We start from the raw sequence: 13091 nt of genomic DNA, 5'->3' as shown, positions 1-13091 counted from the left end.
CTGTTTATTGATTTCCTTCCAATTTTAGTATGATATAAAGAACCAGGACAGGTGAATAGGGCACAAATGCTGTCCATTTTGTCTTCATATAAAAAAAAAAATCTAAAGACCTGAATAGATGTGTTTATCAGCATCTTTACATATTTATTATACATCATTTCATTCAATGAATATTCATCCAATGCTACTATGTGAATTTGTTTTAACTTAGTCACTTAGTTTGTAGCATTCTAGAAACTAGGAAGGTCAACTATAACCTACCCCTTTTTCTTGTTTTAAAGTTTGACACTATTAAGTAGCAGTCAGATGGCAATAAATCTTTTTGATATTGTAACTAAATTCACAAACATATTTTTTACAAATCTCTGCAATGTCTTATGAAAAGTAACAAAATAATCAGAAATAAAAAACAACTCTATTCAAAACCACATCTTAAGTATTAAAAAATATTTTATGGGCTACAAAAGAACCTGATACTGTTAACTAACTAGAACCCTGTCAAAACATTAAAAATTAATTGATAATTGTATTACAATTTTACTTCAAGGATGATTAACAGGAAGAAAAAGCCATAGGCATCTAGTTAACATACTAATTTTCATTAATATGATACAAGCTTAGTTTAATACCCTTATAAATTTAATCTTGAGTTCTTCCTCACAAAAGTTAACTGTTTTAGATGGGAATGTGGTTTAGTGGTAGAGTGCTTGCCCAGCAGGCACAAAGCCCTGGGTTCAATTCCTCAGTACCACATGAACAGAAAAGGCCAGAAGTGGTGCTGTAGCTCAAGTGGTAGAGTGCTAGCCTTGAGCAAAAGAAGCTCAGTGACAGTGTCCAGATCCTGAGTTCAAGCCTCAGGACTGTCCAAAAAAAAAAGAAAAAAAAGGTTAAATGTTTTAAATATATATATATTTATACATATAATCTGAACTTTATTATATCTCTAAAAAGAGCAAAAACAACAAAGAAGAAAATATCAGGGCAGAGAAATAATGAAAATATTGCATTTGGTTATCATGTTAAATACTATAAGACATGCTTTCTGATTATGTACTTCTTATCAGAGCACAGGCAAATATCTAATTAGAAAAAAATAGCCAGGAACCGGTGGCTCAAGCCTGTAATCCTAGCTATTCAGGAGGCTGAGATCTGAGGATTGAGATTCAAAGCCGGCCTGGTCAGGAAAGTCCCTGAGACTCTCATCTCCAATAAACCACCAGAAAACCAGAAGTAGTGCTATGGCTTAAGTGGCAGAGCGCTAGCCTTGAGCTGAAGAGCTGAGAGACAGTGTCCAGGCCCAGAGTTCAAGTCCCATGACCGAAAAAAAAAAAAAAAAAAAGCCAGGTGCTGGTAGCTCACACCTGAAATCCTGCAGTAGCAGTATGTGCTTTGATTCATATAATCAATCATAAAAGATGCTACTGTAATGTCAAGATCATTTTAAAATCTGGTAAGGGCCGTGCTAACCATAAAGTACAACATGAGAATATAGAGAAGAGATCTAGATATAGCTGTGTGTAGATACATTACTGGCAGTATTAAACTGGGTCAAATACCACAGAAAGGCAAATAACTATTTGGGAAAAAGAGTTTTTAAAAGTTCTACCATACTTGGCCTATCACTTAGGCCACACTTTCCCAAGGAAAACAAAAGCACATTGGGTCAATATTCTAAAATATGCTAACTGTATTTCAGCTTATTAAGTTAACATCAGTCTATATTATCTTTAAAAAGTTATCTTAAGAAGTAACAATACTTTGTCTGAAATTACATCTATTTAAAAGTTGCTTTATAATCTTAAACAAAGATTCTTTGAACAAAAATAAATTCAAAACCCAAAGTATATTAAGAAATTTAAGTCTGTTCCCACAGATACGTAGAATGGAGGCAGAGATAGCACTTTGACTTTTGATGTATCAGAACAGGTGGTATTTTATGCACTTTCAACAGAAACTACTTTGGATAATGTTTAAGTAAAGGCTTAAATTGTAAACAAAAATAATTATATTTTCTGGAAAGAAAGCATCAATACCCAACCCAATACTTAAGGTTTGTTTTTTTTTTTTTTTACTTAATGTTATACATTACTGTACATAAATATCTTCAGTTTCATTCCCTTCTCCTTTAAAAGACTGTGAGTGAATCAAGAAGTCAGTGGCAGTGGTTAGAACAGAATACCACATGGCTGTTTAAACTATTAAGCATATTTGTTCCACTTTAAAAGATCTCTGACAGTTGACATTAAAATTTAATTTGGGCTGGACACTGGTGGCTCAGGCCTATAATCCTAGCTACTCAGAAGGGTGAGATCTGAGGATCGCAGTTCAAAGCCAGCCCAGGCAGAAAAGTCTGTGAGACTCTCTTCAATAAAACACAGAAAACTGGAAGTGGGGCTATGGCTCAATCGTAGAGCGCTAGCCTTGAGCTGAAGAGCTGAGGGACAGTGCCCAGGCCCAGAGTTCAAGCCCCACAACCGACCAAAAAAAAAAATTAATTTGGATTCTGATTAATTTGGACTTTTTATGTCCAATAGGTTTTGATTTGATTAATTAATTTCACTGTAGGCTTAGAGAGGAATCTTCTTGTACCTCTTTCCCAAGAAACAAAGCCTTTCAAACTTATCTGTGTAATCTTCACTCTCATAGTCTTCCTTCTGGAACAGTAAAGTCTACAACTAGTTGTTCTCTTTAGCACAGTCATACCATTTCCCAACTAACCTTTCAAATCCTTACAATTTATTGATATAATTTCAGAGGTCTGAGGTATGAGATAAATCTTCCATGTTTTTAAGTTGTAAATCCATGTTGGAAAATATATGCTAAACCTAAAAATATGAAATGACTAGCAAAAAGTTACAAGCTAAAACAAAAATAACATGGCTGAGGATCATATAATTATTTAGAAGTTTCTTCAGATATATAAAGTAAATATTTGTATCCAATCAAGGAAAGGTGGGTTCCTCATACCTGAGTGAATCCTAGTTTGATTCGTCTTTGTTTGAAAGTCTTGGCAAATTGCTCAAGCTCCTCAAGGTCACTGGGCTCCTCCAAGCTGGGAGTATCGATTCGCTTTGGTGTTGTCTGGCTCTGTGGAAGTGTTTGAATTGGAGTTGCGGCTATTGTGCGTGTTGGGGTTGCTGGCTGCTGGATAATGAGAAGAATGAATAAAAGGATGCTTAAGACTGTAAGTATACTCAATCCAATCCATGCTTCAGGCCTTTTTCTTAATCTGGTCTGAATACATGTACTTTTAAAGAAATTACTCCCTATTTTATAGATATTTTGCTTAAGACAATCAAAACAGCAGGGACCACATCTATCAAAATGTTAACACAGTATTATACAAATGATACTGTAACAGTGTTTTACAAATGATATCCTATCTATCTATCAGGAAATTAAATATAAGGCCTCACATAGGTTAGGCAAGTGTTCTGCCCTCAGCCACTTAGCACTCAGCAAGTTCTACACTTGTTCTGAGGTAGAACACTTGAGAAGCAATCCTGAAATTATTTAAGGGGGGAGGTTAATCACTATAGAGTTTTTCTTTGTTTTGATTTTTGAGTGGTCTTACTATGAGAGCAGGGCTGGCCTCAGCTTTGCAAGGTAGCTCAGAATGGCAAGCAATTCTTGGTCCCTTTATCTCAGCCTCCTGAGTATTGTATTATAAGTATGCCCCACTGTGCCTGGATCACAGACATTTTGAGGATTTCAAGGCTTTTCCTACAGCTTTTAACCTTAACTATAATTATGCATAATTACACCTTTTCTCATTTAATATTACATTTTAACTTTGTAATGTTTCAGTTTTCATAATTATCCTTTTCATCGATTGAGGCAATATTATATTTACCTCATTATTTTTTAATTGATAAAGTTTTTTAAATGTATGTTTTCATTAATACAGATAGTATCATATAAAAATTTTGTAAATGGTTGCAAAAAACCTATGTAAACAGTTAAGATAAATTCATAAGGAATTTTCTGATAAATGAATAAATTATTTTTTGGCTTCTAACATACAACATAATATTAGTTCCTACTACCATTTATTCCACATGATTTATGTTAGCAATTTAAAAAATACTTTGATCACTAGGAAGTAAACAGTATATCTCTTACAAAATTTGTACTCATTAAATGTTTTAGAGTAAGCCTTTGTCTTATTATCACAAATCATTTTTTTCCAACTGACTAAAAATTTTCATTGTAACCAGGTACTGATGGCTCACATGTGTATCTTTTTTTAAGTGCACATAAACTGAATTATAACTAGTTCTTGTTCTTTCTATTTTTAAAGAAAACATTAAAGCCACTCTGTTCTACTCATAAGCCCTCAGTAGTGTATTCCTCTCTGTGTATTCACCAATGTGGATTGCTGTCCTGGTTCTGTACCCTAATTGTTCAGTTCATCCCTCCTGTGAAATGCAGCCCAGTTAAGAGATTATAGACCAGGATTAAAGATAAAGTCTATGGTTGTGACTTTTTCTTCTTGTAACTTAAAAGGTCTATGACCTTGGCCTCATTACTCAAAGCTTTCTCCAAGGGAACTAACTGCCCAGAAAACTACACAACAGATAATCACTCCTGCTTCAATGAAGGTAACAGAGTCCAGGACATGTTGACAGTAATTTTCAACCAGACCATTTTGGGGGAGTCAAACAAAGCACAAGATATATTAGAATCCTAGGTGGTTGTGCCCTTCTCACAGTGAAACAGGTAAAACAGAACTGAGACTCAACTATTGTATAGCTAAAATATCTCATTTCCACAAATCTCAGGCTGGACCATGCCAAATCTAGAAATGGTAGAACAGAATTCAGTGAGCAAGAGTCAATATGAAGTCCTAACAGCCTGTTACTATGTGGCGAGCATGTAAGTCATGAAGGAGTCTCTGGCACAGGTTTTTGTATCTTGTTCAAAACCCTGCATTCAGATATGGCCCCCTGCAGAATATATAGTTTGATATGCTTTGACAACTGAATAGTTATACAACTACTAACACAATTAAGTTACATAACATTTTCATCACCCTTTCAAAGTTCTGCTGTGTCTTTTGCAGTTAATTCCTACACTAATTCTCATTCTGTTAACTACATTTCTAAAATGCCATGTAAATGGAATCATCTAGTTTCTGCATGTATAAGAAGTACATTCCATAAGGTACATATATGTAACTTTATTTAAAAAATGCCATTTTGCAAAAAAACACTAGCAACATATGAGAAATCTAGTCACCTTTACATTTTTGTTAACACTTGTTCATACAGCTTTCAGAACTGTGCTCATTTTAAAATGACTGTGCAGTACTATTTCATTTGCAGTTCTCTGGTAACTAATGATTTTGAACACCTTTTTATATTTTTACCGGGTATCACCTTATCTTCTTTGGTAGAGTAGCTTCAAAGTTTTTTGTCCCTTACTAGCATAAATTAGGTTGCCTTGTTACTGAGTTGTAAGATTTTTTTATTCTATGTTTTATCAGATATTGTTATAAAGATATCTCCCCCATACGTACATTTTCTTCTCATTCTCTTACTATAAACCTTAACTATTTTTTCTCACTGAAATTCTTTTTCATCTTTGGAAAACCAGTTGGCAATTTATGGTGAGTCTAGTAGACTCTATTTCACTGATCTTATACTTCTATCTTTATGCCAGTATCACAGTCATTTCTGTAGCTTTATAATAATTCTTAATATCACACAGTCCTACAACTTTCTTACTTCTTAAAGTCTTTCATCTGTCTTACCTTCCATGTCTTCTACAATTCTACATAAAAATATGAGAAACAGTAAGCAAGTTCTTACAAAAAGACTGCTGAGTATTATCAATTTGGGGAGAACTGACATTTTAAAAACTTTAGTTTTCTTATTCATGAACACAATACATCTATTATAAAGGCTTTCTTTCATTTTACTCTGCAGTATTTTGTTGCTTTCTATGTGTAGGTCTTAATAAACAATTTTATTGTTTATCCCTAAAATAATGCTATTTTTATGTCCAATTTTTAAGTAATCATTGTTGTATATAGAAATACAATTGGTCAGGAGGCTGTTATCTGAGGATCACGGTTCAAAGCCAGCCCAGGCAGTAAAGTCCGTGAGACTCTTATCTCCAATAAACCACTAGAAAATCGGAAGTGGCGCTGTGGCTCAAGTGGTAGAACGCTCGCCTTGAGCTGAAGAGCTGAGGAACAGCACCAAGCCCAGAGTTCAAGGACCACGACCAACAACAACAACAACAACAAAAGAAATACAATTGGTGTTATAAATTATGTATGCTTACTCACTTACCAAACTCACTTACTCCTGCTGCATTTTTTAAGATTCTTTAGTATTTTTCTTTGTAGATAAATCACATTGTTTACAAATTAAAATAGCTTCTTTCTAAAGAAGTAAAACATATCTCTCTCTTTTTTTTTTTTTTTGCCATTTTGCATTGCTAGCATTGTCAGCACAATACTAGTGAAAGTGGTAACAGTGGTCACCTTGTCTTGTTCCAAATTAGAAGATGAGTCTTTCATAATTAAGTAGGATACAAACACATTTTTATTTATTATTATTATTTTTTGTTGGGTGGGCCAGGTAGATGTCCTTTTACCAGGGTAAGAATGCTACCTTCTATTTCCAGTATTATAGTTTGAATAAAAAGTCCCCTCAAAAAGTTCATGTGTTAAAGGCATGGCTGAAGCCTGGGGACTCTGACCTCACCAGTGGTCAGATTCTGAAAACTATTTGGATTATTTTTATTAGGGTTTTTGCTTTAAAATTGAGTAGTCTAAAATTAAGTAAAAATTTTAGAGGAAGAAATAATTAACCTGGGAGGTGAGGGTGATGCTTGGCTGCGACTGTAGGAGGTTGGCTTGGCTTTGCTGAGGTAGTTGCGTTAAAAGATTTTGCGCTTGCAGGAGACCTGTAAAACATAAACATGTTACTCTACAGACATTAAAAATTACTTCGAGCAATTACACACACACACACACACACACGAAGAACATGAAGTGAATATTTCCAGGGCTGGAGTGTGGCTTGACTGGTAGAGTACTTGTCTAGCAAGCATTAGGCTCTAAGTTTCAAAACTGCAATACCACCAAAACAAAACAACAAAAACCCTTGAAATTTTCCAAATGATCTCCTAATAATCTTATAGATCTTTAAATTCTTATTTGTCTAAAATTATTAGTTATATCTGATTAGTCTTAATTATGGACATATAGGAAATTTGGGAGCTTTTGGGAAACTCTAATGAGATTGCTTTCATTTAATTTTTGGCAAAGCCAAAGGTACTGGCTTCTTAAAAAATTTTATTTAAAAGAATAAAGCTCAAGCCCAGTGCCAGTGTTTCATGTCTGTAACTCTAGTTACTCAGGGGGCTGAGATTTGAGGATTGAAGCTCAAAGCCAGCCTAGGCAGAAAAGTCTGTGACTTGTAAACAAGTTGAACCTTGGGACTATTGAGGTTTTTGTTTTTTAATAATCTGACCTTTGCTAAACTCTGGTTTTAAATGCACTTTTATTCATATATGTAACTTATGATTTTAAGACATTTCTTATAGTTTTCAAATAAAGATTATTAATTTCTCTCCCATGTCTCTGAGCCATGCAAATGTCATCCATTTTCTAAGATATTTTCTCTACTTTGCTATCTATGGAATGCATTATTTCAAGCCACTATGAAGGCATCTCTGATATAAAGGTACAAGGAGGTCTCCCTCCTTTACTCCCATAGCATTCTGTACATATCACATCTAAAACTTATAAAGTTGGTTTCCCTGTTACTAGATTGTGATTTCCCTGTCACTAGATTGTGAACTCTTCAATAGTAAAAACTGACTTATTATCTTTTAAGCACAGGGTAAAATAGTTTTTATGTAACAAAAGATTTGGAATAAATGACCTAAAAAACAAAATGACAGAAAACAAAATTCTAGAAATAATGTACTGAAATTTGATCATTATATACTATATCATGTAGACAACATTAAAAAGAAAAATCACATCCTCCCCTGTAAATATGGCATAATCATTATGTGTGAAACAAGGTACTGGGTGTGCCAGGATCTTACACTTATATTTCTAGTTACTTGGGATACAGAGATCGGAAGATCACAGTTTGAGACCAACCTGAACAAACACATTTGTAAGACTCCATTTCCAATGGAAAGAGCTGACCATGGCTGGCACACACCTGTCATCCCAGGTATAGCAGCAAGTGTAAATAGGAAGATTTCAGTGCAGGCTCATGCCCAAGCCAAAAAAAAAAAAAGTGAGACCCTATCTCAAAAATGACTGGAGCATAATGGCTAGAGTTATGACTTAAGTAGTAGATCACTGGCCTGAGTTCAAATCCTAGAACTACCATAAAATTAAAAATGTTTAAGGAATTGTATATACATATCAGATGTACATTATCCATAGATATATACAATTAATAATAATTTAAAAAATCAGTAGAGATGCAGCTTTGAGCTGAAAATCTTCCTTTTTTTTTTTTTTTTTGCCAGTGTTGGGGCTTGAGCTCTGGGCCTGAGCACAGTCCCTGAACTTTTTGCTCAAGGCTGGTACTCTACCATTTGAATCACAGTTCTACTTTCAGCTTTTTCTGTGGGAAATAAAGAGTCTCAACAAGCTTTCCCGTCCAGGCTGGCTTTGAACTTCAATCTTCATGTCTCAGCATACTAAGTAGCCACGTTACAGGCATCAGCCACCAGTGTCTGGTTTCTTTCCGATGTTTTTTTGGTACCAGGGCTTAAATTGAGGGCCTGGTATCCCTAAGCTTTTTTGTTCAAGGCTAGCACTCTACCACTTACCATATCTCCACTTCCAGCTTTTTGCTGGTTAAATGGAGATAAGACTGTGGCAAACTTACCTGTTAAGGCTGTTTTCAAACTCACAATCCTCAGAATTCAGCCTCCTGAGTAGCTAAGATTATAGGTATAAGTCATGGGCACCTGACCTGAAGGCTTTATTTCTTGATACTATTTACACTGATTACATTAACCAGAACTTGCAAGTAGGATTAAACCCTAATATAATTTGATAGAAAAGTTACTTATCAATAGCTCCTACTCAACGGCCTCAAAGATGGTTTAAATAACTCGAAATTTATAGTTTCTCATACTAAAATCTTCTTCTCAAACTTTAAAAATAAGTCAAATAACTGTTAGAAGCATATATTTTTAATGATCAGACTATATTCAAAGCATATAGTATCAGAACACTAGAAGCAATATATCTAATCTATGGTCAGTATAGTGAATGGTTTTGGCTACACATTTAGCCAAAATCTTGACTACTCTAGTGATTACAAGTGAATGAAAGTAAAGAGCAACCTTCAATAGTATGCTATATTTGGTCACAAACATTTTTTTCTTAACAGTTAATACTGATAGTTTAAAATAAGTATTAAGGTTAAAATAACAGTCAAGTTGTGTGTCACATGAAGTGGATAGCCTTGGACACCTTAGTGTCTACTAATAGGCTCTAGGGAGGAGCTCACCCTGCTGGCCCTGGGGCGTCTGTGAGATGATAAACTGTGCTGGTTGTAAGTTGGTGGTTGGATGTACCAACACAAATTGTTGCAGGTTGAGATTTTGCTGTTGAAGCTGTTGCAATTGTTGAAGGTCCTGAAAAATCAGAATTAAACATGGATTAGAGATTCTAAGATAAAAGCTTACTTAAAGATAAAGTTCTTAGCCTGATGACTTCTGTTTCACACAAGTAAAAGGTGTCCATATTTAGTTTTCTTTCAGATTCCAATAGTTATAGGTGTGTTTCACATAGTGTGGGAGGAAACTGGTAGCCTCTCTAGGTTACTTCTTTGTAGGTATGATAGTATCAATCTAACGCTAAGTCTAACTTCTTTTTTTTTGGGGGGGGGTCCGGTCGTGGGGCACTGTCCCTCAGCTCTTCAACTCAAGGTTAACACTCTACCACTTGAGCCACAGTGCCACTTCAACTTTTTTTCTTTTTGCTTATGTGGTACTGAGGAATCGAACCCAGGGCCTCATGCATGCAAGGCAAGCGCTCTACCACTGAGCCACCTTCCCAGCCCCAACCTTACTTCTAACAGTAACTTTAAATTCTCTTAGAAAAAATGGTTAGAGATGTTTCTTCAACATTGGTGTGAAAGTAAAGTGGGAAAAGAGCTTTTAAATACTTCCCTCATTCTCTTTTGAGAATGTTTCTGAATTATCATCAATAGACTAAAAGATCTTTGATTCATGAAACTTGATACAACTTACACACTCACACTCAACTGAGAAATCATTGTTTTAAAGGAAAAAAGTTATACATACAAAAATCAGATGCCTATCATACCACAGGGTTTTTCAAAGTGCAGTCACAGTGAATTATCTTTACACTAACATAAACATATGGTCTTGCCTCATGGGGACTGTAAGTATTTATCTGATGATAAAAAAAAGTGATCAAAATCAAAGCATCATTGTGATAAAACTATATAAGTGGTCCTAAGATCAGCTCCATATTTTTAAGTAACTTGCTACAATTTAAATCCACTTCTAAACCTTCTTTGGCATGGATAAATATAATTGTAACTCCTTCAAATGTTTTACTCAATAACTACTAATACATTTTTCCTTTTCTTGAGATAAAGGATTTTACTTACTTTCTTCTTTGATCCTACTCTCTATGCCTCTTGAAGAATTTTTTGATACCACTACCTACTTTGCCACAAAATGTGAAAATAGATATCAAGCAACATTCTAATGTAGTCTAATGCAGTGCTAATCACTACACAGCACAGAGCAGATTGCCTGTCTTTCTCACATGCGGGTAGCAACATTACTGTAGAGCATATGCAAAGAACCCATGCCTGTTGTAATTGGTTAATTAAGGTAAATACAGTAATCTTCTGCCTCAGAAATATGCTAGCTACTTATTCAAGAATTGTCACTTAATATAAAATAGTCATACAATCATCTCTATGTGTATAATGCCAACTCTAATAAGCAAATAAATACATTATTTCTAATTCAGTATTAAGAAAAGTACCACTTACCTTACTGATCAAGAGGCCTTTAAGGCCTAAACTAGCGATCACAACATGAATTTAAGACTAAGAAATTAAGACTAATGAATTTAAATAAAATCTGTCTTTTTATTCTTTATATGCTGGGCCAGTGACCTGCATTCCTTACCTGTGCAATCTGTATGGGCTGAGACAGGGGGATCTGCGTCATAGGTGTGGCAGCAGAGGCTGAGATTGTGGCTCCAGCAGCACTGTGCTGTTGGCTGGCAGAATGCTGCTGCACTGCAGCAGCCAGCAACTGGGCCTGGGCTTGGGCCTGCTGTAATAACAACTGTTGCTGGGCTGGTGTCAAAGTGAGCTAAAGAAAATCAGAGCAATGGGAGGGTTGAAGAAGCATGGTTTCCAGTGCAAGCCAACCACTTTAATAGGTAACTAAGTCCTAGTTATTCAACTTAATGTCTATTGGTGATTAAACTATCATTACTAAATTAAAATGGTAGTCCTCACTCCAGATTAAAACAATCATTCAAGCTTATTTAGGACTCAAGGTTTCAGGCAAGAAAAGTAACTAGTAGGCAAGAAAAGAATGCTGATAGGATATGAAAAAGAAATTTATACTCAACAAACAGAACAGCAGGTTATTAGATGAATCAGAAGTAAGGATGCTGCATATGACCAGTAAAAGAACTGACAAGGCTCAGCTGCTTCCTATTAGAACAAATCACTGCCATATCCAACCTTTTCCATTATGTTATTAGATGTGACTAAAGAATAAGACCTCCTATTTAGTTTCTTTTCCAGATCTCTTGTCACTAAAAGCATTGAGTCTATGCAACTTTATATCCTCTTTTCAACACATTATCTCTATAAAACAAGTGTGACAGCCATTCTCTATACATGCTAAAAATCCCAATGGCCAGGTCTCACAGAAGCTTCAGTGTCAGTGCTTCATGTTACCAAAAACAAACACTCCAAAGAGTAAAATAAGAGTAGATTTAAGCTAGCTTTCAAAAGAATTATTATATAACTTTATAATTTATACAACTCCATTATTTATTTATTACACAACTTCATTGTTTTTGTAATTATATATAGTATTTTATATATGCTTTATTATTATATTATTGCAACTTACTTCAAAGATGCTTTGCTACTATGTTCTAATCAAACAAAAAGGAACCATGTATACTCTGAACTGCACAGTTACTTAGTGGCACAACCCCTCTTCTAAAAGGGTCTAAACAAGGGGCTGGGAAGGCGGCTCAGTGGTAGAAAGCACTTGCCTTTGCATGCATGAGGCCCTGGGTTCGATTCCTCAGCACCACATAAGCAAAAAGAAAAAAGCCGGAAGTGGTGCTGTGGCTCAAGTGGTAGAGTGTTAGCCTTGGCTGAAGAGCTGAGGGACAGTGCCCAGGCCCAGAGTTCAGGCCCCACAACCAGACCCAAAAATAAATAAATAAATAAATAAATAAATAAATAAATAAATAAATAAATAAAAATAAATAAATAAAAAAAATAAATAAAGGGTCTAACAAAATTTGTGCATTAGAAACAGAAGAATAAAAACCAAACTGTTCAAAAAGTCAATGCCTTTCAGGATATGTATACATATACTTATATATTTAAATAGATACATATATTAATTACTACTTTGGAGTCTTCCATTGTCAAACACACTTAAGTGAAATGAATAAAAATTCTAATGGTTGTTATAATGTGAATAAAACTTTTCCTTATTATTTCCTAACTACCTCCTTAAAAGACAATATAATATGGAAACTTTTAACACAAGGGAAAAAAGCATTTTAAATGATGCCTTAAAGCAAAGATAGTTGAAAAGTTAAAAACAAAACAAAACAGAAAACACATGGGCCACTTTGTTTCTAGTGAAAGTAAATGACATTTACTGAATTATTAAAAGCCAAGCATTGTTTGTAATCTCTCTCTACATTCACATTTAACAGAGAAATGAAGTGATTAGATGCAGAGCTAGAATCTGAGACTACATGTTTTACTTTAGAACATTACAGTCACTTAAAGAAAAAGCTTTTAAGTACTAATCCATTCTTTAAATCCACTGCACTATCCAGTGGTGAT

General features: G+C 34.7%; 1 protein-coding gene across 5 annotated transcripts in view; it reads right to left on the bottom strand.

Annotated features, from left to right (window-relative positions):
• Nucleotides 1–13091, bottom strand: part of Pou2f1 (POU class 2 homeobox 1) — a 143085-nt gene that overhangs the window by 17399 nt on the left and 112595 nt on the right. For 4 of the 5 annotated variants that reach the window (XM_013021851.1, XM_013021852.1, XM_013021854.1 and 1 more), the window contains 4 exons: nucleotides 11164–11352; nucleotides 9501–9627; nucleotides 6821–6915; nucleotides 2968–3141 (listed from right to left, as the gene is read on the bottom strand). In XM_013021851.1, the coding sequence (XP_012877305.1) occupies nucleotides 2968–3141; nucleotides 6821–6915; nucleotides 9501–9627; nucleotides 11164–11352 (585 nt within the window). The remainder of the gene's footprint in view (nucleotides 1–2967; nucleotides 3142–6820; nucleotides 6916–9500; nucleotides 9628–11163; nucleotides 11353–13091) is intronic. The other variant, XM_013021853.1, reaches the window with a different exon arrangement.

Source organism: Dipodomys ordii, unplaced genomic scaffold (genome assembly GCF_000151885.1).
Source record: "Dipodomys ordii isolate 6190 unplaced genomic scaffold, Dord_2.0 Scaffold57, whole genome shotgun sequence".
Lineage (NCBI taxonomy): Eukaryota > Metazoa > Chordata > Mammalia > Rodentia > Heteromyidae > Dipodomys > Dipodomys ordii.
Note: the sequence above shows the minus strand (reverse complement) of the source record. Positions and strands in the feature narration are given on the sequence as shown.